Raw genomic sequence first — 25,879 nt, 5'->3', positions numbered from 1 at the left:
ATGGCTGCCTGCAGGGGTTCAGGGCCAGCAACTGCTTCGGGGGAGAGAACAGGGCCTGGCTAGGTAGGGGCTCAAACCGATGAGTGTCAGTTTGGATCCTCAGCGAGCCGTAAGGGTGCAACGCGGGACGGGGGGGCAGGGTGGTCAACCCCAGCCAGTTCATCATAGACCTTGTCCCTGAGGCCTCAGTAGAAATGGGGATGTTCACCTGGCTGCACGCAGATGCGAAGGACTGGAGAGGAGGTGGCGGACGTGCCTTTGATGCCCGTGCCTGAGCACATGGGGAGGCGGGGCGCAGGCATCGCTCCATGGTACTGCTGGCAAATGTCTGTGACTCAAGTGCCCTGGGTGCACATGCCCTACGGTGGAAGATCTACAGGCACGGGATGGTGCCTAAGGGGAGCTACAGAGCCAGTGGTGAGAGGGTTTGGCCTTTGACAGTCTGCTCTGGGTGCCTGGGCTGTCAGATCCCAGCCAGCCACTGGCATTGCCAGACCTCCTGATCTATGGTGCTGCTGCTCTCCTGCTTCTAGGAGTCACTGCCTCCCCTGGGCCAAGATGTGACAGTGCTGCCCGTGGGAGACAGCTGAGGTCACTCAATTAGGGTGAACTGCAAACAGAGCAGGGCAGACAAACCCCAGAAGCTGGTGGTTATTCCAATACTTAGATTTACCAAGCCAGCACAGAACAGCTTCTACCATACCCCACTGGTTACTCAGAAGTTCAAACACTGCAGTTCCCTTAAAGTGACCAACCTCAAGCCTCCATCCAGACACACACGTCAGATATGATGATGATTACTGAAAATCTTATCTCATCATACAAAAGAAAGAGTTCTTCCAATCTCAAAGGATCAGCCACATACCCAGGTCCAATTATAACTAGATCTTACCTAAAATACACGCTATAGCCAATTCTTATTAACTAAGCTAAAGTTTATTACAAAAGAAAAGCGAGAGAGTGTTGGTTAAAAGACCAATATACATACAGACTTGAATTCAGTTCTTGAGGTTCAGATACATAGTAGAGGTGAGCTTGTGGTTGCCAAAAGTCCTTTTAGAAATAGTCCATAGGTTATGGTCAATGTCCATATTCAGGGTGACTCAGTCAGTGACTGGGGATCTCAATCCTTATGGCTTAAGGTTCCCCCCTCTTGAAACCCAAAGCAGATCTGAGATGAAGTAGGATCATGTCCTAGGGTTCTTATACATTTCCAGCAGCCTTTTGGCTTGAGAAAACAATAGGCCTAATGCTCCTTCTCCCAAACATCCTGGCAATTAACACAGGGTAATTTAGCCATTAAATAGTTCAGATACGGGTTACCACAACCTTCAAAGAGACACATAGAAAATAATACTATTTCACTCAAGCATCTTCCTAAATGTTAATATTCCTTTTTTGATCTTTAAATTAAAGCCATAGCAATAAACAAGTCTTGTTTGCTTACATCACAAGACCTGAGCAAACACCTACCCTTCTACCTCTAACAATGCAGACCTGCATTTCAAAGCTCTATTCATTTACACATCTTCCTAACCAGTTTCTAAAGTTCAGCCCTGGGTCAGGTTAGTCTGCGAGTTAATTAACTCTTTCTGGCCCTGTTTTTCTTCAGTGAGATATTAGATCAGACTCATAATGTCACACAAGACCCCCGCAGCAATCATCTCCTGGGGCTGCCGAGGCACTGAGCAGCTAGCAAGGCCTGAGACTCAGCTGGTGGGGAGGGGTAGGAGGCTGCTCTTAAAGCAGCTTGTGCGTTGTTGCCGTGGTGGAAGGGGAAGCAGAGATGGGGCCGTTTTACATCCCCATGGCCAAGGCACCCAGCAGCTTGGGCAGGTGCAAAGAGCCGCCCGCGTGAGCTGGGAATGGGAGCTGGGGGTAAGGAGAGTTCAAGAACCCCCATTCTGCGCTGTCACAAGGAGGAGGAGCCAGGATGGAACTGATGCTCCCACTCGGGGATCTGGGGAACCCCCTGGCTCCAGCTGCATAGATACAAGGAGGGGCTCTGGCCTGGGGTCTGCACGAGCTGGGACTAGATGAGCCCAGTGGTCCCTTCTGGCCTAACGTCTGTGACTGTGGGGAGCGGAAGGTCCTGTGACGGTACCTCCCATAAGTCTTTATGAAAATAGGACATAGCTGGAATATGTTTTGTGCTGCCTGTGCCATGTAACATATCTCTGTAAAGGTTATGGTCTACTATATCTAGTCATCCTATTTGTACACATCTATCATTTTCTACTTGAGGTTAAGAATATTGGCTGTATACTTGCTTGATTTCTAAGTAAGCTTTGTGAGGCATTTGGTCAGCTTCTTTAGGAAGGAATTCGCAAGGCTAAGTACCCGATCAGGAAGCACTTGGGGAACAATGCCTCTTGGAATGCTCCAGTCCACATAAGAAGTCTTCCTGGAGACATACACGATATCACGTGGACAATGGCTTCTACCTGTAAAGACTGTGAGTCATACATGGACATGTGACTTGCCCAGGTGACTCAGGACTCCATCTTGGAGCTGGACTTTCCATAGGAGTGAGGAGGGGATCTCCACCCACAAGAGAAAGTCTATTTAAACCCCTGGGAGACCCTCCATTTTGTCTTCAGCTGGCTAAAGAGAGGCCTCCCACCCCCAGGATATTTGGATGAAACTGCAACAAAGGGGTGTGAGTGATTGCTGGACCCAGGCTAAAAGGAGATTAGTCTGTAAAGGGTGCCTTCAGGAACTGGTGAGGATCTTATCAGTATTCAGTGTTTGATTAGACATAGATTTGCGCATTTTATTTTATTTTGCTTGGTGACTTACTTTGTTCTGTCTGTTACTACTTGGAACCACTTAAACCTACTTTCTGTGTTTAATAAAATCACTTTTTACTTATTAATTAACTCAGAGTATGTATTAATACCTGGGGGAGCAAAGAACTGCGCATCTCTCTCTATCAGTGTTATAGAGGGTGAACAATTTATGAGTTTACCCTGCATAAGCTTTATACAAGGTAAAACAGATTTATTTGGGTTTAGACGCCATTGGGAGTTGGGCATCTGAGTGCTAAAGACAAACACACTTCTGTGAGCTATTTTCAGGTAAACCTGCAGCTTTGGGGCAAGTAATTCAGACCCTGGGTCTTTGTTGGAGCAGGCAGGAGTGTCTGGCTTAGCAAGACAGGGTGCTGGAGTCCTGAGCTGGCAGGGAAAACAGGAGCAGAGGTAGTCTTGGCACATCAGGTGGCAGCTCCCGGGGGGGTTTCTGTGATCCAACCCGTCACAGGTCCCTCCCATGACCCGGTGGGAAGGACAGGCTCTTAAACCCTGCGAGGCCAGAACCAGTCTGGGCTGGGGCATCCCATGGCTGGGAGTCACACACTGGCTGGCTTGTGACTCGCCTACCCATTGTGACATGCCCCTGCTGGCTGGCACAGCCTCATCCCCTCACTGTCAGGCTTGGCTCTGGCAGGCGAGTGCTTTCACGTGCTGCTGAGAAGCGCTGAGCCAGCCGTTTCAGCTCTGCCACCGGCAGCAGAAAGTGGGTGGACCATATACACACCGGCTTTTGCCCTCCTGACTCAGGTAGGAGAATCTTCTATTGCCCACCTGCTTTTCCATTGCATCGCCAGCCACACCGAGCCTTCTGCGAGCTCCTGGCTGCCAAGTGCCCTGGTGCTGGCTGTCTAGCCCGGTGCCACACAGGAAGTGGGCAGCGGCATGTGCACAGGAGGGAGTCTGGGGCGGCTAAACAGAAGAGGTCGCACCAGTCAAGCCCAGAGGATGGAGACAAGGAGGAGGGTTTAGCGGGGCTGGTGGCAAGGCACGGGAAGGCGGCACAGGCTGGTAGATGAGGCATTGGGCTGGGACTCTGCTGTAAGTCTTCTGAGTGAGATCAGGTGAGTCCCTGACACTCTGGGCCTGAGCAAAGTAGGGAGAGCAAGTCCCTGCTCCATGGGGGGGGTTTGAGATGCTAAATACAACAACACCCGCATGCTCAGCTGCTGCTGTGATGGGGCCAGGTAAGTGTCCAGATAGGGAGGTAGCTGGTGGCCAACATGGGCCATGTGGGGGTGATGAAAGGCAAATGGGAAGAAGCATAAGAGGTGTGTGTCATGGAGTCCCTGGGCAATACTCTGGAGCTGCTCCCTATGAAGCCAGTCAGGACTCTGGTGAAGTCTCCTCTCTGTGAGCAGGCTCTTCTGGGCCAGAAGCTCACAGGGCTTCCAGCTTCCTGGGTCTGACCTTGGAGCATTCAGCATCCTCTGCCCCTCCTTGCGCTTCCCACAGTGAGTCTGCCCAGGCAGGGTCCTAGAGAAGCCAGAGGTCCTGCACCCCACTTCGCAGTCAGACGTGACTCTTAGCCAGCCAGGAAAATAGAGGTTTATTAGATGACAGGAACACGGTCTAAAACAGAGCTTGTAGGTCCAGAGAACAGGACCCCTCAGCCGGGTCCATTTTGGGGGGCAGTGAGCCAGACACCCACGTCTGCACTTCACTCCTCATCCCCAGCCAGCTCCAAAGTGAAACTCTCCAGCCCCTGCTCTCTGGCCTTTGTCTCTTTCCCGAGCCAGGAAGTCACCTGATGCCTTTGTTCTCCAACACCTTTAGCTATCCTCTTGCAGGAGGGAAGGGCCCCGGCCATTAGCTGCCCGGAAACAGTGTCAGCCATTTATGCACACTGGCCTTTATCCCACCACCTAGAGACTTAAGAAATGCATAGGGGAAACTGAGGCACCCCTACAGTATTCAGAGGCAACATTAAGAACAGTCCCACTTTGTCACAGTGAGGGAGTTGGAGAGTCTGTGGGAAGCCCACTCTCTTGTGAAATCAACCACCCCCAGACAGTGTGGGTCCTTCGCAGGCCTGAGGGTGCTGATCTGGGCTTTGCGCGCTACCCAGGGCTCTAATCCTGGCTCATTCCCAGGAAGCTGGGAATGTGAGTGCTGGAGCTGCCAGCTCTGGGCATCTCCCTTCCCAGCACGAGATTGCCTTGTGGCGGGGGGTAAGCCCACCCCAGGAGCTGGCATTTGTTGGCCTCTTCCACAGAGCACTGGAGTCTCAGCCGCTCCAGATCGGGGGGAGGGGCCAGCTGTGAATTTGGAGCCAGATCCGGGTTTGGATCTGAATCCGGTGCTGCGGAGCGTTCAGATGTGGGAGCTGGCTCCTGCCCACGCCATAGCACAACGTGCCACTTCAGCCAGCCACCTGCCAGGCTCTGGCAGCGCCCAGTGTGGAACTGCAGCTGGGCCCTCAGAGCCGAGCTGCTGCTCCTCCTCTCTGCTGGCCAGCCAGCCGCAGCTCCTCAGCACCTGCCCGCTCAGCCCCACCTCAGTGCGCCTGCCTCCCCAATCTCCTCCCTGGCGCTGAACCTCGCCCCCGGCACCTGGCATGTCAGTACCCAGCGGGGCCGGGAGCCAAGCGCCCTGGGAGCCATCTGTAAGGGGCTGAGTCCCTCCTGTGCTGGGCTCCAGCCAATCCACAAGCCAGGAACTGGCCTTGTGACTCCCAGAGCAGCTATATCAGTCTCACAGCAGCAGCTCAGTCTGCTCAACATCACTCCAGGGCCAGGAACTTGCTCCTGCCTGACAAAGGCAAGAGTCTGAGCCTGCTCCAGCCTTGTTCCTAGTCCTACTCCAGTCCTGGTCTCCCTCCAGTCCCCATTCAGGAGACGCAGCGTGGGGGGAATCGAGCTGTGTCTGTACAATGTCTAGCACCGTAGGGCCCTGATCCCGGACTGAGCCCTCTGGGCACTACAGAAATACAAAGGAGAACAGCAGGGATGGAGGATTTACAGGCTCCTTGTGAGGAGGGCTGGTTGGGTTGAGCCCGCAGTGAGTCCACAGTAACACAGAGCTGTGCTAGTGATGGAAGATCTATTTCATCTTCCCTACCTAGCACAGTTCATAACTTAGCACTGACCAGCTGCAAGGATCATGGTGGGCCCTGGTATGGCTGTAGCAGCAGATTCAATGTTCGGGAAAAGCAAGATCTGTGCAATAGGCAACGTTGTTCCATCTGGGCACCAGCCAGCTCCTGTGCCCCAGAGAGCTCCCACAGCTCACACTGAACCAGGGACAAAGCGGGCAGGAGGTTGGAAGAGACCCAGGAGACCCATGGTCATTTCCCAGCTCTGACACAGATATTCTCGTGGCCTCGGGCAAGTCCCTTATTCCCTCTGTGCCACAGTTCCCTGTCTGTTCAGTGGGGGGTAGCAGCCAGGCCCTGCCCTGCAGGGGGTGGTTAGATTAAATGCAATCGAGGTTGGGCAGTGCTCTGATGCCATGGGGATGAGGGCCAGGATGGTGCCTAAGACAGACCAAAAGCAAGGGGGAGCTACAGAGCCGGTGGTGAGAGGGTTTTGGCCTTTGACAATCTGCTCTGGGTGCCTGGGCTGTCAGACCCCAGCCAGCCACTGGCATTGCCAGACTTCCCTGAGCTATGGTGCTGCTGCTTTCCCTGCTTCTAGGAGTCACTGCCTTCCCTGGGCTGAGACCCCCGCAACAATCATCTCCTGGGGCTGCTGTGGCACTGAGTGGCTAGCAAGGCCTGAGACTCAGTTGGGCGGGGGGGGGCTGCTCTTAAAGCATGGGCTGGGAGCTGGAGGAGGAGAGAGTTCAGGAACCCCGTTCTGTACTGTCACGAGGAGGAGGAGCCGGGATGGAAGTGATTCTCCCACTCAGGGATCCATCCGGCAACCTCCTGGCTTCAGCTGCATGGAGCGCAGGGAGGGCTCTGGCTTGGGGTCTGCAGGGCTGGGACTAGACAAGTCCAGCAGTCCCTTCCAGCCGAACGTCTGTGACTGTGGGAGTGGAAGGTCCCTCCCATGACCCTGGTGGGGAAGGACAGGCTCTTAAACCCTGCGAGGCCAGAACTAGTCTGGGCTGGGGCATCCATGGCTGGGAGTCACACACTGGCTGGCTTGTGACTCACCTGCCCATTGTGACATGCCCCTGCTGGCTGGCACAGCCTCATCCCCTCACTGCCAGGCTTGGCTCTGGCAGGCGAGTGCTTTCACGTGCTGCTGAGGCGCTGAGCCAGCCGTTTCAGCTCTGCCACCGGCAGCAGAAAGTGGGTGGACCATATACACACCGGCTTTGCCTCCTGACTCAGGTAGGAGAATCTTCTATTGGCCACCTCTGCTCAGCCACTGCCATGATGGGGCCAGGTAAGTGTCCAGACAGGAGGCAGCTGGTGGCCAACTTGGTCCATGTGGCAGTGATGAAGGCAAATGGGAAGAAGCATGAGAGGTGAGGGAGCTGGAGAGTCTGTGGAAGCTCCTTTCTGGTGAAATCAACCACCCCAGGCGGTGCAGGTCCCTTGCAGGCCTGGGGTGCTGATCCAGGCTTTGCGTGCTATCCGATGCTCTGATCTGGCTCATTCCCAGGCAGCTGGGGCGTGAGTGGTGGAGCTGCCGGCTCTAGGCATCTCCCTTCCCAGCACGAGATTGTCTCTGGGGAAGCCCACCCAGGATTTGGCGTTTGTTGGTCTCTTCCACAGGCGCTGGAGTCTCAGCCGCTCCAGATCAGGGAGGGCCCTCTGTGAATTTGGAGCCTGATCTAGGTTTGGATCTGAATCCGCCAGTGTTGCGGAGCGTTCAGATGTGGGAGCTAGTTCCCGCCCGCGCCACATCACAATGTGCCACTCCTGCCTCCCCAATCTCCTCCTGGCTCTGCACCTCGCCCCTGCACCTGGAATGTCATTAGCGAGCTAGGCCTGACCACCTCCATCACCTTTGCTGACCCCATCACTTCCATAGGGAATGGCACTGAGGATGCCAGGGAACTGGCATTCTCAGGTTGCCAGGAGCCATTGTTCTATTTACCAAGACAGTCCGATGCCAGGACAGTGCCCTGAGCTCTGGACAGGGCTAGGGCTGCATTAGGACACCTGCCGTGCAGCTGCTGTAGAGTCAGCAGGAGACATTGAGTGAGGAATGGGGCCCCCAGGCAGGGGCCATTCAGGACACCCATCATGGGGAATCAGGCCTGGGATGCTCTCCAGCGGCTGCTGCCACACAGGCCTTGGAGAGATGATCCGTGAAACCCCAGAAAGCGCGGCCCTGGCACACAGCTTTGTAGCACTGGGACCCCATACACATAAGCCGCCATCCAGCAGGGCCTTGGGCCAGCCCCACCCTCTCCACTGCCCCACTCTGGGAGGCCAGGGAACAGTTCACAACTTTGCAATGACCAGCTGCAGGGATCCTGGCGGGCCCTGGTATGGTTTTAGCAGCATTTTCAATGTTAGGGAAAAGTGAGATCTGTGCAATAGGCAGCGTTGTTCCATCTGGGCACAAGCCAGCTCCTGTGCCCCAGAGAGCTCTCACAGCTCACACTGAACCAGGGACAAAGGGGGCAGGAGGTTGGAAGAGAAGGTGCCAGCCTGGGACCCAGGAGACCCATGGCCATTTCCCAGCTCTGCCAGAGATAGTCTGTAGCCTTAGGCAAGTCCCTTATTCCCTCTGTGCCACAGTTCCCTGTCTGTTCAGTGGGGGTAGCAGCCAGGCCCTGCCCTGCAGGTGGTCAGGATAAAAGCAATTGAGGTTGGGCACGTTGGAAGAGAAGGTACCAGCCTCTCTGCTGCTCTCCCACCTTCTGCTCCTGCCCTTTCACGGGGGGGTGTGAGCAACTCCTGCTGCTCACGAGCCCGCCCCAGCTGCCCCACCCCCCTGGCCTCGCCCACCTGGGAACTGCCATGGCCCCAATATTCCTGGGGGAAGGGATTAGGGTAATTTCCCTGGGCAGGAAGAATCCTGAGTGGCTGGATCCAGCCTGTCTGCTGTGCAGCTTGTGAACCAGCAGAAGGAGAGGTGGGAGTGACCCAGGGAGGCCGTTTGGCCTGCGGGATGGGGTGCTGGCTGGGCATAAGGAGACCTGGGTTCTAATCCTGCCTGTCCTGCTGACTGGCTGGGTGACTTTGAGCACATCCCTTCACTTGTTTCTCTGCTGGCTGCCTTGGCTAGTTAGAGTCTGAGCCCTACAGCCCAGCGATTGTCTGCAGCACCTGGTGCAACAGGGCCCTGATCTCAGCTGGCATCTGTAGGCGCTGGTGGAACAGAAATAATTGGGCTGGCCCTGATGCTGAACGGGGCAGTCACCTCTCGTCACTCACAAGCAATGCCTTGTCCTGGCTTCTTGCAGGATGGCTGAAGAAGCCCCCAAGGACCCCTCAAAGCCCATCGGTGCCTGGGAGGAGACGAAACCTCCCCAATGGAAGAGTTGGCAAAAGAGCCCACAGCAGAAGCAGGAGCTGTGTGTGCCTCAGCCCTTCCATGCCGGTGAGTGGGTACCTCCTGCGTGGGCGGAGGGGGCTGCAGAAATGGCCGGGGCCATGGCCCTGCATTGCGGTGGGGCTTGGCCCCTCTGGGGGTTGGGTGGCAGGACTAGGGTGTCACTGGGGGGAGAAGACTCCATAGACCTTGTATTGCTCTGAGCTGCCATGAGATGGAGAGACAGGAAAACCCCGGCAGGGGGGAATGGCCCCTCCTGCTGGCAGCAGCTGCAGCCTCTAGAGCTGATTGGGGCATTAGAAACGGCAGCCGAAGCATGGGGTGGAGACTGACTGAATCGCCCACCCTTATCTGTCACGCTGCAGGGTTGGAAGATATTTTCCACCCGTCGAAGGGGCTGCTTGGTGCAGGGTGGGTTGTTAAAGCCTAGGATTGCAGGGCACCGGCCAGAGCATAAGATGCCCCCTGGTGTTGCAGCCCCATCTGCTGGCTCCTTTGTTGCATGTCCCAGCACAGGGCATTTGGGGGAGTGTTGTGATGGGAGCCCAGTGCCTGCCCAGGTTACACCCGATGGCTCTGGCTGGCTGTTGGTGGCAGGAGGCAGTCAGAACAAGCAGAACGGGCAGGCTCTGGGTCCCCATCTCTCACACAGACTGGGCAACTGTTCCCTCTCCTACACGAGGACCAGACCAATTCACTGCCAGTCCCTCTGCCCCTCCAGCAATGGCCTGGAGAGTTGGGACACCACTCATGGCCTGACATCATCCCTCCTTCCAGATGTGACGCTCCAAATCCCCAGACTGAGCCTGCATGCTGGGCGGGAAGTGGGGTGGCTGTTGGGAACCAGGGCTCTGACTGGATCTTTGCTGGGCTGGGCAGCAAGAGGTGAGAATCCAGGAATCGCTGTGCCAGACCCTGCTGTGCATCGGGCTGCTCCCTGCTGGGGCGGAAGTGAGGGTAAGGGTTTTCTAAGATCTCTGTCACCCAGCCTGCAGCTTGGTAGACCCAGGTATTACCACCGCTCTGTCTTTGATCAGATTCACCAGCCTACTGTAACGCCTGCTTGATGAGGCTAGACTCGGAGGAGAAAGAGGCTCTGGATTACATGAAGCCTTTCTCACGAGCAATGAACAGGTACTAGAGCCCTCCTCTGACCTGTCAGCTAGTGCCCTGTCCACATGCACCATCCGCCCTTCTCCGGGAGGCGCATGGATTCTAAGGCCAGATGGGACCACTGTGACCTCCTGTATAACACAGGCCAGAGACCAGCCCCGAATAATTCCTGTTTAAACTAAAGCATCTTAAAAATCTCCTGTCTTGAGTTACAAAGGTCACCCACCATGCCACTTGCTCAGTTGTTCCAATGGTCTATTACTTTCTCAGTTAAAACGTACATTTCCAGTTTGAATTTGTCTACTTTCAATTTCCAGCCCCTTTGAGGTGCCACCTGATGTATCGGGATACCACTGAGCCCGCCTGTTCTGCCAGCCTGGGCCCCCTTTACCTTGTCTTGCTGGGCTTGGGCAGGGCCACCCAGAGGGGAAAAGTGGGGCAATTTGCACCAGGCCCAGACCACGCAGAGGCCCCACGAGAATGCCGGAGGCTCCCTCCGCCTGCCCCATCCCCGGCGCCTCAGCGCACCGCCTCCAGGAGTGGCCCTGGACAGAGCTAAAGCAGCGTGGCTTGGGCGGGCCTGAGCTCCCACTTGGAGCCACGTGGTAAGGGGGCAGGGCCAGGCGCCTCCCGCAGGCTGCATGGTAAGGAGGCATGGCCTGAGCACCTCCTGCTTGAGCTGCATGGTAAGGGGGCGGGGCCTGGGCACCTCCTGCTCAGAGCCGCATGGTGAGGCGGGGCCTGAGCACCTCCTGCTTGAGCTGCATGGTGGGGCATGGCCTGAGCACCTCCTGCTTGAGCTGCCTGGTAAGGGGGCGGGGCTGAGCTCCTCCCACTCAGAGCTGCGTGGTAAGGAGGCATGGCCTGAGCACCTCCTGCTCAGAACCACATGGTAGGGGCGGGGCTGTGAGCTCAGGTCCCGATGGAGCCAGGCTGCTGCAGTGCTGTCCAGGGGCCAGGAAAGCTCCTGGGCGGCGCGCTCTGAGGCTCTGGGAGAGTGGGGAGGTGGGAGTAAGCAGCATGGTAAGCCCCTCTGAGCTGGACACCCTCCTGACAGGCCCCCAGCCTGAGCCCAGCTCCCCACCCAGCCCTGGGCAACAGCAGCGCCACCCCAGGCAGCGCCGGCCATTGGCACCAACCATCACCATCACCCAGCGACAGCCCATTATGTAATTGCAAATGTATACATACTGTCAAGGTTCCTTCCCCACTCTGAACTTTAGGGTACAGATGTGGGGACCTGCATGAACACCTCTAAGCAACTACCAGCTTAGATCTGGTTTTGCTGCCACCACTCCTAAATACTAACTCCCTTCCTAGATAGTCTTGAGAGACTTCTTCACCAAGTCCCTGGTGAACACCGATCCAACCCTTGGATCTTAACACAAGGAGAATTTAACCATCCCCTCCTTTCCCCACCAATTCCTGGTGAGTCCAGATCCAATCCTTGGATCTTAAAACAAGAAAAATCAATCAGGTTCTTAAAAGAAGGCTTTTAATTAAAGAAAGAAAGGTAAAACTCATCTCTGTAAAATCAGGATGGAAAATAACTTTACAGGGTAATCAGATTCATAGAGCCCAGAGGAACCCCTCTAGCCTTAGGTTCAAAGTTACAGCAAACAGAGGTAAATCCTCTTAGCAAAAGGAACATTTACAAGTTGAGAAAACAAAGTTAAACCTAACACGCCTTGCCTGGCTGTTACTTACAAGTTTGAAATATGAGAGACTTGTTCAGAAAGATTTGGAGAACATGGATTGATGTCCGGTCCTCTTAGTCCAAAGAGCGAACACCACCAAAACAAAGGGCACAAACAAAGCCTCCTCCCGCCGCCAAGATTTGAAAGTATCTTGTCTCCTTATTGGTCCTTTGGGTCAGGTGTCAGCCAGGTTACCTGAGCTTCTTAACCCTTTACAGGTAAAAGGATTTTAGTGTCTCTGCCGAGGAGGATTTTATAGTATTGTACACAGGAGGGCAGTTCCCTTCCCTTTATAGTTATGACACACACATTAAAGCATTGAATGTTTTAAAATCATGTATTTCGTGTATACCTCTACGATATAACACTACCCAATATAACACGAATTCGGATGTAGCGGTAAAGCAGTGCTCTGCGGGGTGGGGCTCCGCACTCCAGTGGATCAAAGCAAGTTCGATATAATACGGTTTCACCTATAATGCGGTAAGACTTTTGGCTCCACAGGACAGCGTTATATCGAGGTAGAGGTGTATTTTCAAATTATTAAAATTATTTTTGAATGTATTTCACTGGTTATTTTTACATTTCCAAATACATGACACTATAGTATTGCAACTATTTTTTTATGGAAGGGCTCCTGAAATTGCTTTGCCCCAGCCCCCCGAATCCTCTGGGCGGCCCTGGGCTCGGCTCACAAGCCACTTTCAGCCATACACTCAGGCAGGGCCATGCCCAGCTGCAGAAAGACACAGACCCTGAGATCAGCTCTGGGAAGACTCAGCTGAAGGGCTTGTCCCAGTACTCTGGTGCCCACCTCCTTTGGAGTACAGACCCAAAGGTTTTATGAAATTTGCCTCCTCCCTTGATGTGGAGAGAGGCATGCCCAACTCTTTGCCCTCCCCCAGTTACTAATTGTACAAACTGGGTTATGGTACAAACAAGAAATAAGATTCTTAACTACAAGAGGTAGATTTTAAGTGGTTCTAAGAGATAGCAAACAGAACAAGGCAGATTACCTTAGTAAATAAACACAACATACAAACTAAGCTTTCCACACTAGATAGATAGGATCTACACTAGCAAATTCTCAGGCTGGCAGATTCTTAAGATTCTTTGCTGTGCAGCTTGGATTTCCCAGGTTTTCTTACACAGGTTAGGAATCTCTCTCAGCCTGAGACCATCACTTCTCATAGTTCAATCTTTGTCCCTCAGGTGTTTCCAGGTGTCTTATTGCAGGGAGCGTGAGGTCCCCGATGTCATTGTTCCCTTTATCTCCTCTTCCCACCTGCTGGAAAACTCTTTTGCTGCGACCTGGGTCCAACAGTTCCCACTGTGTAGCGTTATCTCGAAGAGGTTTCTATGCTGTTTGTGTGCATTTCCTCAAGAAGCCATTGTTTGGCATTTTTACTGTTGTACCTGAAAGGTTGTTTTGAACCTCACAACGTGTTTCAGGAACACATACATAGCTGAACTTCATAACTGCACATACAGCGATAGCACATACAATCCAATGAGACATTAATGTCTAGCAGATAAAGACTTTTACAATACCTTACAATATGTACTTTGTACAAAACATATCCTAATGACATGACAGTGGTGAATATTGGGGTGTCAGGGTATCCCACCCAGATGTTCCTCCCACTCTGTCAAGCCCCTGCTAACACTGTCTGGCTGCTTAGCTGCCATGTTGCAGTTCCTCTCTGGACACCTACCCCGTGAGATCTGCTCCCTCTCTGGTCGGTTTCATACAGAGCTGCCCTGCCCTCCCCAGATAGTCACTCCTGTTGCCGGATGAATGGCCTTCTGCCATTTGGCATATCAAAGCCTGAGCAGCACTGGGAAGCTTTCTGACATCTCTCCCACTGGCAGCTCCTTTCCACGCTAACCTTCCTGTTTGTGTCTAATCTCTGCGGGCGTAGGGCGAGGCCAAGAAACTCAAGTTCTTGGATTCCATCAGCACCCTCAGAAGCCTGCCTGCTTTTATGAACAAAGCCCTGCTAGTGGAGAAGATAAAGGTGAGTAAAACACACACTGGGGCTGTGTTACTTGGCGGGTTTAGTGATTGTCCTGGAGATCTTTGCAGATTTGTCGAACTTCAGCTGCCAATCATTGGATCGAGTCAGACTGAAGAGCCCATTATCCAGTATTTGCTTCCCCTGTAGGTACTTACAGACTGTCATCAAGTCACCCTGTAACTTTCTCTTTGTTAAGCTGAACTGATTGAGCTCCTTGAGTCTCTCACTATCAGGCATGTTTCCCAGTCCTTCAGTCACTCTTGGGGCTGTTCTCTAACCCCCCTCCAATTTATCAACATTCTCCTTGAATTGTGGGCACGGACCTGGACACAGGATCCCAGCAGCAGTCGCACCAGTGCCAAATACAGAGGGAAAATAACCTCTCTAACAACTGGAGATTGCCCTGTTTGTACATCCTGGGATGGCATTAGCCCTTTGGCTAACTTTGCACTGGGCGCTCATGGGCAGCTGATTACCATGACTGCCAAGTCTTTTCCAGAGTCACCGCTTCCCAGGTTAGGACCCCCCATGCTGTGGGTGTGACCTGCCGTCTTTGTTCCTAAACATATAACTGTATTGAAACGTAGATTGTTCCCTTGCACCCAGCTTCCCAAGTCACCGGGTCGCTCTGTGTACGCCAGTCTCCCTGCCCAGAGCCCCAACACTCCGCAGTCAGTGCCCACTAGGGAACTAGCAACAAATCTGCTCCGTAGATTTGGAAAGTCTTTGCTCTCAGCGCTGCAGAAAGCTTTCCAGAGCTAACCTCCCTTCCCTGAATGTGGGACAGCGTGGGCTGGTGGGTGGTCCAGTGGGCTGGGGCTCAACACACCGGGTTCTACTCCCAGTTCTGCAGTAAGACCTTGGGCAAGTCACTTCCCCCTCTGTGCCTCAATTTCCCTCCCATGCCTTGTCTCGTCTAGTTAGCTCGTGAGCTCTCTGGGGCAGGGACTGGCTCTCACTGTGTGTGTGCAGCACCGGGCACAAGGGGGCCTGATCTCAGGTGGAGTCCTTGGGTGCTAATGCTGATGGAGCCTTTGCAGAGCACTGGCGCGTGACACTGGGACACTGAGCACAGGCCCTGCACTGCGCTCCCCGGCTGGAGCCCTGCACACCATCAAGCCTGCAGTAGGACGACCTGGCTGCCGAGCCCACATGTTGCAGGCCCTGCGCTTTGATCCCCTGTCGGAGCCTTGCAGGAGCTTGGGCCCAGCTGGCATTTCCCACATTGTCTCCTCAGGAGCTGATTGATCACGAGTCCGTCGACTCCCTGACCGGCGTGATGCGTCAGCAAGCTATGCTCGCCATCATGAAGCTGAGGTACCCAGCCTGCCCGGCCCAGCCCCAGCCAGTGCTACGTGCAGCCAGACACGCCAGCCTCTTGGCATGGCCAGTTTTCCAGGGCATTTCCCCCTCTGCTCCTCCCCCATCTTCTGATTCCCCCAGGAAATGTGGCACCAGATGATGGTGCTGGTGCATGTGGACTGGCACCAGTGGGTAGGTGGTGGAGGATCCTTCAGTGCCTGGTGACCTCTCCACGTGGCCTTATGAAGATATGGTGGAGGGGGCGTGGGAGGCAGGATCAGTCCCCTCTGGGGGGAGAGGGGCAGTTAGGTGCTGCTGGAGCGGAGTGACTGGAGTCAGTGCCAGCTGTGCCAGCTGCGTCACACTGGCAGCTCAGCGACTCCCAGTGGCTGAGAAGCTGGGCAGGCTGAGCCCTGGCACTTGGCACTGCCTGTGCCATGGAGGGCTCTCTCTCAGTGCCACTAGCGCCCCGCTCTGAGCTTCCCCTGTCCATCAGGCGTCTGGAAGGTGATGGATGCTGCGGGCTGGAGCTGGGCTCTCGCTGTTGGCTCGATAGGTTCCCCAGGAATGGGAAGAGGAGGCGGGGCAGGAGCTGGAGCAGCTCTCCCCACTGCACACTGGCTTCCTGACAATGGGGCAGGCGACGGCATTGGCCATGATCGCGTCTCTGCGGGGGTGAGAGGGGGAGGGATTTGCGTCAGCAGTGGGCGTAGCTGTTCCTCACTGGCTGCCGCCTGCCACGAGGGGCGCGGCTGCAGGGGCAGCTCAAGTAGTCACCTGGCACCTCATTGCATGTGCTGGGGCCATGCTCTGGCAGTGGGGGTGAAGAGGTTAATGCTGTCTGGGCTGTCCCCACCTTCCTGCCCCCCTGCACACAGCTGTGTGCCCTGTCCAGCAGGCTGAGAGCAATGGGCAGGGGCAGGGCTTAGATCTCTGCTTCGGTTCTGCCCGGCTGCGGGTTGATGCAGCATCTCGGTGCTGGCCTGGACTGTGCAGCCGCAGTGCAGACGGCTGTGGTGGGAGGGTCTCTTGCCCCCAGCGGGGCAGGACTGGCAGGCTCCTCTGCACTGTGGCTGCTGGGTTCAGAGGCGCTTTGGTGCCAGCAGGCTCTAGTCTCCCGTCCATGCCATTTGCAGGATGTTGTTTCTCGGTGAAGCGCAGCGATCTCTGCCCCAGCCGGTGAGTGCTGGTGGGGTCACAGCAGACAGCTGCAGGCTACACTAAGTCCCTGCCTGCTGGTATGGGAGAAGGCAGCACCAACTCCTTCCACCACCCCCTGGCCTGTTCTCATCTGCCACCCGCCAGCTGGAGCCCCCGCAGGTGTTTCCATGTCCTGGGAGCCTGAGGGCAATATTAGCACATCAGTCCCGCCTCAGACCCCAAATCCGCATGTGTCTCTTCTCTTAGCAAAATGAAGCTACCGGTGCGGATCCTGACACAACCCAGCCTGCTCGCCACCTGCTTCTCCAGCATCTTCTCCCTGCCTCCAGCACACACCATGGAGGAGGTGGAGGCTGCTCTCTACACCAAAGTAAGCCCCAAACCGGCCATGTTGAGCTGTCCCAAACTGAGTGGGAATCCTGCCACTCGCTCGTGTACTGTCCCCTGGGTTACCTGGCACTGGCATAAGAGTGTAATGATCACAGCTCCCGACAGGACTTCAGCTCAGGACCTGCAGCACCAAAGCACAGGCCCCAAAGCACAGGCCCAGATAAAGGAGTAACTCCCTCCTAGGGTAGCAGTAGTAGGCATTTATCCTTCACATGCACTGACAATTAGTGGGGAACAGACACTCCCTTCACAAGCACATTCATCCCCATGCGTGGCTGGGGCACAGGCCTGAGATCGGCTGCTTCAGGTGCACATAGGCCAGGGAGCCGAAACTTGGCTGGAAATCTGCCCTCCAAATGTGGAGTCCTGTCTTACTCTCACAGAGTGATAGACTGTGTGCAGGGGGCTTAGTGGTGAGAGCAAAGACAGGTGGGGCCCTGTTGCCAAGAGGAGTTTGTAGTAGGTCCCCTGCGGATACAAGTGAGTGGGTGAGCTGTAATACCAGGGGCTGCTATGACCTGGGGGGTGTCACACGCCAGGGCATTGGTTCATCACCTGGCTGGGTAACTCCACTTGCTCTGGTTTCTCCTCTGCTCTGCATGCAGACTTTGAAAACCATGGATGAGATGCTGAAGGCCTTGGTGTGCGAGGATCAGGAGCCCAACCTTCTGGTGCTGCAAATCATCTTGAAGGTCTGGAGGCGTGGGGGCAGGAAGGGGACTAGTCCTGTAGCTGGGGTGGGGCTCAGGGACCAAGGCTCTGTTTAATCCCAAGCATGGGACACCCCCGTGCCTTCGGCTCCTCAGAGTACGTTCTCTACAAAGTTTATTGGGCTGGAGGGCCAAGTGCCCCACTATATCTGAAAAAGTCTGTATGGGGTGGGGTGGAGGGCGTGGGCGGGATCTGCTGTGTTCTCCACTGAGCCCTCATGTGAACCTGGCATTCCTTTGTGTTCACCATGGGCCCCACCAACCTGGCCAAAGCCCGGAGCTAGATTCCCCCAACATTCTAGTTCTGTGGCCACAGGAAGTAGATTCTGTGGGTGGTTTGTGCTCCCAAGAGGAAATGTCCTTAACAGAGATTCGGTCTCCTCGATCCCAGAACCTGGGAAGAGGAATCACAGAAGTGCAGGGCTGGAAGGGATCTCAAGAGGTCATCTACTCCACCCCTGCACTGAGGTAGGGCCAAGCATTCCTAGACTGTCCCTGTTGAGTGTTTGTCCAGCCTGTTTTTAAAACCTCCATGATGGGAGTCCACCACTTCCTAGGTCACCTGTCCCAGTGCTTAGCCACCCTTAGACTTTTCCTAATATTTAACTTAAATCTCCCTTGCTGCAGATTAAGCTCATTACTTCTTGTCCTACCTCCAGGGACATGGAGAACAATTTGTCACCATCCTCTGTATAACAGCCCTTAACGTATTTGAAGACTGTTACAGGTGCCCCTCCGTCTTCTCAAGATGAAACATGCCCAATTACTTCAACCTTTCTTCACATGTAAGGTTTTCTAAACTGCTGTTCATTTTTGTCGCTGTCCTCTGGACTGGCCCCAGTTTGTTCACATCTTTCTTAAAGCGTGGTGCCTGCAACTGGACACAGAGCTCCAAGCTAACACAATTCAGAATGGCATTTCCCTTTTTCACAACAGCATCACACTGTTGATTCATATTCAGTGTGAGATCCATGATAAGCCCCAGATCCTTTTCTGCAGTACTGCCACCTAGCAGTTATCCCCACTTTGTTTTTATGCATTTTCCTTCCTAAGTGTGTTACGTCACATTTGTTTTGACTGAATTTTATCTTGTTGACTTCAGACCAACTCTCCAATTTAGCAAGCTGATTTTGAATTCTAATCTGTCCTCCAAAGTGCTTGCAACCGCTCCCAGCTTGGTGTCATCCATAAACTTTACAAGCATCCTCTCTTTTCCGTTAACCAAGTTCTTAATGAAAATATTGATTAGTACTGGACCAGGCACACCCCTGGGGGACCTCACTTGAGACACCCTCCCACTTTGCCAGCGAGTCAGTGATAACTCCTCTTTGAGTACGATCTTTCCATCAGTTGGGCGCCCACCTTATAGTAATCTCATCTGGATCAGACTGGCTTAGTTTGCTTAGGAGAATGTCTTGTGGGACTGTGTCAAAAGCCTTACTAAACTTCATATACATCATCATATACTGCCTGCCTCCATCCACTAGGCAAGTAACCCTGTCAAAGAAGGAAATTAGATTGGTTTGGCATGGTGCTATTTGTTATTACCCTATTATCTCCTCTAGATTCTTACAAACTGTTTAATAACTTGTTCAGTATCTTTCTGGGTACCAAAGTTAGGCTGACAGGTCTATAATTCCTTGGGGCCTCCTTGTTCCCCTTTCTGAAGACAGGTTCTGTGTCTGCCCTTCTCCAGTCCTTTGGGACCTCAACCCTCCTAAAGGTTCAGCGATTTCTTTGCCTAGCTCCATCTAGGGTGAATATCATGAGGCTCTGCCAACTTGAATACATCTAACTGACCTCAATTGTCTTTTACCTGTTCTCTCCCTAGTCTAGCCTGTATTCCTGCCGCCTTGTTGTTAATATTGTGTTAAGCATCTAGTCGTCATTAACCTTTTTAGTGAAAACTAAAGCAAAAAAGGCATTAAACACCTTGGCTTTGTCTGTGTCATCCATTCTTTGCTCTCCTTCCCTGCTGAGTAGTAGCCCCACACTTTCCTTTGTCTTTCTCTTGCTCCTAATGCATTTATAGAGCTGCTTCTGATTGTCTTTTATGTCCCTTGACAGTTAGAACTCATTTTTGCCTTTGCCTTGCTGATTTTCTCCCTATGTGCTTGGACTATTTTTTGGTACTTCTCCTTAGCAATTTGTCCCAATTTGTTTCTCTCAGGTCCTGCTCCCCTGGACCACATCCAGGGAGGTACATGAGCGGCTGAGGGCAGTGGGAAGGATCAGGTGGCTGATGGAATTCATGGGGTCTCAGTGCAAATTCAGGTGAGCAGCCTGTGACCTGGCCACCTCCTAACTACACTGAACAGCCTTGCGGTGCAGCATGCCCTGGCATGGAAAATGCAGGCCTAGAATAGTGACTCAGCAAGATCCTCAGTAGGAGTCCAATCTAACGAGCCCTGATGTCGATGGGTCTTTCCTCTGACTCCAGTGGGCTTTGGGTCGAGTTCCATCATTCTGTCTCCAAGGACTCTCCCGCTGTTCCCCTAGCACCAAAGTCTGCTCTGCAGGGTCAATGCATTTACACAGGATTGCCCTGACAGCAGCCTCGAACCCAGGTGTCTGTTCACCCCCTTTGTCAGACGCCTGTGGGATGCCTTGGCATCAGCTTCTGCCAGGCTGCCAGATGAGCGCCCCTTGCTCTGCATGCTCAGGGCCATTGAGCTGCTCCAGATGCTCCATCCCCTATGGAAGGGCCTCCTCCGGCAGCTGGACGGGCGCTCGGATGATGTGCCCCCAGAGGCTGGGGCAGCAGAACAGAAGGAGGGAGGTGGGAGGGGACACAGTGAAAGGGATGGGCGGGGCCAAAGGCGCCAGAGAACTGGGAGTGGGAGTGGGGAGGCTGTGCAGACCCGGGAGAGGAGGGCAAGGGGCTTGGTGCCAGGTGGGGAAGAGCAGGGAGCCAGTGCAGGGGCTGCAGGAGGGAGACGAGAGGACAAGGCTGCAGGAGAGAGCCGGCAGGAGAGAGCAGGCAGGCTGGGGCGGCGCGGAAGGGAGGGCTCTGGGGAGCTCAGGATGGAGTGAGAGAGGCAGGAGGCAGAGCAGAGGAGTCCAAGGTGACTCCAAGCTCCTGGGCCTGAGGTCAAAGAAGGGAGGGGGATGGGAGAAGGGGCTGGGATTAGGAACTTGCCCTTGAGATGGAGACTGGACGTTAGTTCATTCGTTACCTGGGTCCCCACTCGGGGGTAACGTTTGCTGACTTTGCTGCCCAGATTTCTCCGTCCCTGCTGAGCTTTCCTCAGCCCCTGGTGATGGGCCCCACAGCTCCTCCTGCTCTCATTGTCCCCAGTCTCTCTGCGGTGGCCTCTGCCTCCCCCTGTTCTAACCCACTGCTAGGGCAATGCCAGGGGGACTCACTGCGCTAGGTCTGCAGGGGCGAGTGACTCCCTTTGCTCCTTCTCTCCGTCAGGAAGTGGAGGAGTTCAGAGTCCTGGGCCAGCTGGTGGGGTGTCTCACTCTGTGCTGTGTGGAGCAGGAGCAGGAGATCTGGCAATCGGCTGTGGAGGGACTTCACCACCTCTTCTCCTTCATGCAGCTGCTAAAATGTAAGAGCACTGGAGACCCTTGTCCTTCCTAAATACACTGACATGGGGTTTCCAACATGAAAAACATATTTATTGAACACTTCCACCTTTTCTGCAACCTTTTAAACAGTCTCCATCTAGTAATGAGCCTACACCACTGCTACGATTTCTTTTGTTCCTAATTCACTTTTTTTAAAGAAACCCTCCTTAGTCCTGCAAGCCATGGAGTTTCCCCCGATGTCTTTAGCTTCCTCTATCCGTATTCTACTCTTCATAACTCACATAAGAATGGACATACTGAGTCAGACCAATGGTTCATCTAGCCCAATATTGTGTCTTCAGATAGTGGCCAGTGCTTCATGTTTCAGAGGAATGAACTGAAGAGGGAAATTCTGAGTGATCCATCCCCTGACATGCAGTCCCAGTTTCTGGTAGTCAGAGGTTTAGGGACATGCAGAGTATGGGGTTACATGCCCTGATTATCTTGAATCCAATTATACTTTTAGCCTTCACAACATCCCACAGCAACAATTTCCACAGGTTGCCTGTTCATTGTGTGCACAGATACCTTCTTTTGTTTGTTTTTAACTTGCTGCCTATTCATTTCATAAAGTGACCCCTAGTTCTCTTGTTATGTGCAGGAGTAAATAACACTTCCCTAGTCACTTTCTTCATACCAGTCATGATTTTATAGACTTCTATCATATCCCCCCTTAGTCATCTCTTGTCTAAACGAAATAGTCCCAGGTCTCTACTACAGACCTATATTGTTATAACTATATTGCTCGGGGTGTGAAAAATCCACACCCCTGTCGGCAGGAGCACCTCTCCCACTCACCTAGCCAGCGCCTCTCGGGGAGGTGGATTAAGAGCTTCTTTGCATAGGAGCATCTTCACTTAACGCTACAGCGCCAGTGCAGCTACGGCGATACAGTGTTTGAAGTGTACCCTTGTCCCCATCTTTTTATCTCTCCTCATATGGAAGCTGTTCCATCCCCTAATCATTTTGTTGCCCTTCTCTGCACCTTTTACAATTCTGGTATATCTGTTTTGAGATGGGGTGACCAGAACTGCAGGCAGTATTCAAGGTTTGGCGCATCATAGATTTATATAGAACCAGTGATGAGCTGCCAAAATCTTAACAACCGGTTCCCTATAAAAGTTCTGATTTAAGGGAGGAAGCAGAGGAGAGTCTGGGGCCCCTGCAGGGCCTGGGGCAAATTGCCCCACTTGCCCCCGCAGCCCTGGGCTCGTAGTCTCCCCGTACCTTACCTTGCCGGCATCTCAAAGCAGCAGGACGACTCAGGAGCTCAGCTGAGCTGCCCAGCTGCTGGCCACGCTGAAGCTCTGCAGGGGCCGGGAGGAGACATCCTCGTGGGGCCGGGAGGAGACATCCTCGTGGGGCCAGGGGCCGTGGCAAATTGCCCCACTTGCCGCCCGGAGCTCGCAGCCCCGCCCCTTACCTTGCTGGCAGCCCAGAGCTCAGCTGAGCTGCACAGCTGCTGGCCATGCTGCGGCTCTGCGAGGTGGGAAGCGGGGAGAGCCGGGAGACATCCTCGTGGGGCCGAGGGCCGGGGCAAATTTCCTACTTGCCCCACCCTGCAGCCCCGGGCTCGCAGCCCCGTCCCCTTACCTTGCCGGCAGCCCAGAGCTCAGCTGAGCTGCCCAGCTGCTGGCCATGCTGCGGCTCTGCGGGGTGGGGAAGCGGGGAGAGCCCGGGAGACATCCTCGTGGGGCCGGGGCCCCTGCAGGGCCTGGGCCAATTGCCCCACTTGCCCCTTCCCTTCCCTCCCCTCTGGCTAGCCCTGGAGCTTGCAGCAGCCCCCTCTCCCACCCCACTTGCCGGGCTACTCAAAAGCGGCAGCAGGACGACTCCCGAGCTCAGCTGAGCTGCCCAGCTGGCGCCGGCAGCTGGCCACGCTGCAGCTGGGGAAGCGGGGAGGGTCAGGAACCTCAGCCTCCCCAGCTGGGAATCCTGGGAGCAACAGGATGGTCCCGCCCACGGACCGGAGTTCTTTGCCCACCCCCTGGCCCTTTAACAACCGGTTCTCCACGGAGGTCTAATTTTAGCAACCGGTTCTTGGGAACCTGTGGGAAACGGCTCCAGCTCACCACTGTATAGAACCATTATGATATTTTTCTGTTTTATTATCTATCCTTTTCCTAATGGTTCCCAACATTCTGTTTGCTTTTTTAACTGCCGCTGCACATTGACTGGATGTTTTCAGAGAACTATTTACGATAACTCCAAAATCTCTTTCTTGAGTGGTCATTTCAACCCCATAATTTTGTATGTATAGTTGGGATTATGATTTCCAATGTGCATTACTTTGCATTTATCAATATTGAATTTCATCTGCCATTTTCTTGCCCAGTCCCTCATTTTTTTTAGATCCCTTTGTAGCTCTTCGCAGGCTGCTTTGGATTTAACTATCTTGAGTCATTTTGTATCATCTGCAAATTTTGCCACCTCACTGGTTACCCCTTTTTCTGGATCATTTATGACTATGTTGAACTACACTGGTCTCAACACAGATCCTTGGGGGACCACGTTATTTACCTCTCTCCACTGTGAAAACTGGCCATTTATTCCTGTCCTTTGCTTCCTATCTTTTAACCACTGACTCATGAGAGAACCTCCCCTCTTATCCATGACAGCTTCCTTAGGTTAAGAGCCTTTGGTGAGGGACCCTGTCAAAGGCTTTCTGAAAGTCCAAGTACACTATATCCATTGGATCACCCTTCTCCACATCCTTGTTGACCCCTTCAAAGAATTCTAGTAGACTGGTGAGGCATGATTTCCCTTTATAAAAGGCATGTTGGCTCTGCCTCAACAAATTGTGTTCACCGACGCATCTGATAATTCTGTTCTTTCCTATAGTTTCAACAATTTGCCTGGTACTGAAGTCAGGCTTACCAGGGATCACATCTGGAGACTTTTTTAAAATTCACTCTCACATTAGCTATCTCATACAGAGGCCGATTTAATCGCTAGGTTACATACCACAGCACTGCACATAAGTCTGTCTGGATGTCTCGTGATAGCTGCAACCTTTGCACCAGGCAGGCAATTTACCATGCGGTTCTCCCAGTCATCACAAACCCAACTGTTTATGTGTCTATTGATTGAATCCCCCATTACTATTTCCTGGCTTCTCTTTGTAAGTGGGATTCCCACCTCAGGAGGGGTAGCCTCAGTGTGAGAGGACATCATGACTTCATCTGGAAGGTGGGTCCCAACTATGGGATCGTCTCCCTCTGCCCCAGCTCGATGTTCTCCTTCCCCGAAACTTTCACCCTCCTCAGCAGCACAGAGGCTGTCAGACTGGGAGTGGGACTACTCTACTGCATCCCTAAAAGTCTCCTCTATGTACCTCACTGTCTCCCTTGGCTCCACCAGTTCAGCCCCTCTGGTCTCCTGGTCTCCGAGGGCCAGTAGCTCCTTGGGCCAAATGCCCACATATGCTACCTGCCCACAGGGCTGGTAATCGTACATGCTGCATTCAGTGCAATCAACTGGAGAGCCCCACGCTGCTGCTGCCCTTCTGCCTGGTTTATTTTTACTCTTCCAGGAGGTTTAGTTTGTTTAGTTTGGGGAGGATGGGGAACAGGTTATTGGCCTGAGTTTACAGTATGTTTGTTAGATGTACTTGTCTCTCACACACCCTCTCTAAACTTCCTTGCAAAACTCCCGTTTGCTAACCGAAGGTCTGATTTATATTGCCTGTTGTCTGTTTCCCCTCCCTGGGTCAGCCAAAATGCTGGTGAAGCACGGCGCAGAGTATCGGCAGATCCTCAAGGACAGTCAAACTGAGAGAGCCTTCTGGGTCACCAACATCAGCAATATCACATCGGTAACTACAGTCAGTGCTTCCTGGGATTGTTGTGCCCAGAGTTATCAGGAGTCAGAAATTAACACCCTAGGAGTCAGGGGGACGGGACAGACCCAGGATGTGACTAACCCCATCCAGCTGGGACAGAGACCTGCCTATGGCCCACTCCACCTCAAAGAATAATAGGCCTCAGGAAATTATCTAGTCAACCCCTTACTCAAAGCAGGACCAACCCAACTAAATCATCCCAGCCAGGGCTTTGTCAAGCCTGACCTTAAAAACCTCTAAGGATGGAGATTCCACCACCTTCCTAGGTAACCCATTCCAGTGCTTCACCACCCTCCTAGTGAAATAGTGTTTCCTAATATCCAACCTAAACCTCCCCCACTGCAACTTGAGACCATTGCTCCTTGTTCTCTCATCTGCCACCACTGAGAACAGCCGAGCTCCATCCTCTTTGGAACCCCCCTGCAGGTAGTGAAGGCTGCTATCAAGTCATGTGCCCCAGCCCCCGCATCATTTTCCTTGCCCTCTGCTGGACTCTCTCTGATTTGTCCACATCCTTTCTCTTGTATGGGGCCCAAAACTGGACGCAATACTCCAGATGTGACCTCACCAGTGCCCAATAGAGGGGAATAATCACTTCCCTCCATCTGCAGGCAATGCTTCTACTAATGCAGCCCAATATACCTGCCTACATGACACACCGCAAGATGCACTGGGGCTCATCCAAACCTGATCCCAGCTCCTTGTCAGGTTTGCTGGGAGCTTCCTCAGAGATTAATGCAATAAAGGCATCATTGCATCTGCGTCGAGCACCAGCCCCTGCTGAGCACTAGAGAGTGTATCCGTGCTGCGCAGTATTGTGCCCCCGTGCACTGCCACGCTGGCCTCTGCCATGCATGACAGCTTCC

The 25,879-nt window shown here is 53.6% G+C and overlaps 1 protein-coding gene across 1 annotated transcript; it reads left to right on the top strand.

Moving 5' to 3' along the window:
• The first annotated feature begins 8,135 nt into the window (after positions 1–8,135).
• LOC120403391 lies at positions 8,136–25,804 on the top strand. Its single transcript, XM_039534414.1, has 11 exons — positions 8,136–8,196; positions 9,120–9,256; positions 10,246–10,342; positions 13,715–13,736; positions 13,941–14,036; positions 15,274–15,353; positions 16,746–16,869; positions 17,495–17,581; positions 21,018–21,153; positions 24,886–24,986; positions 25,625–25,804. The coding sequence occupies exons 1-11, from the start codon at positions 8,165–8,167 to the stop codon at positions 25,802–25,804; spliced, it is 1,092 nt and encodes a 363-aa protein (XP_039390348.1). The 5' UTR covers positions 8,136–8,164.
• Positions 25,805–25,879: the final 75 nt, after the last annotated feature.

This window comes from Mauremys reevesii, linkage group 4 (genome assembly GCF_016161935.1).
Source record: "Mauremys reevesii isolate NIE-2019 linkage group 4, ASM1616193v1, whole genome shotgun sequence".
Lineage (NCBI taxonomy): Eukaryota > Metazoa > Chordata > Testudines > Geoemydidae > Mauremys > Mauremys reevesii.
The sequence above is the reverse complement of the archived record's forward strand: the minus strand, read 5'-3'. Positions and strand labels throughout refer to the sequence as shown.

Bases quoted from the DNA above. Each gene is read 5' to 3' on its own strand.
- LOC120403391 (XM_039534414.1), top strand. From the start codon at position 8,165: ATGACCAGCTGCAGGGATCCTGGCGGGCCCTG. The intron at 14,037-15,273 runs GTGAGTAAAACA...TTGTCTCCTCAG, and splicing joins TGCTAGTGGAGAAGATAAAG to GAGCTGATTGATCACGAGTC. The intron at 15,354-16,745 runs GTACCCAGCCTG...CTCTTCTCTTAG, and splicing joins CTCGCCATCATGAAGCTGAG to CAAAATGAAGCTACCGGTGC.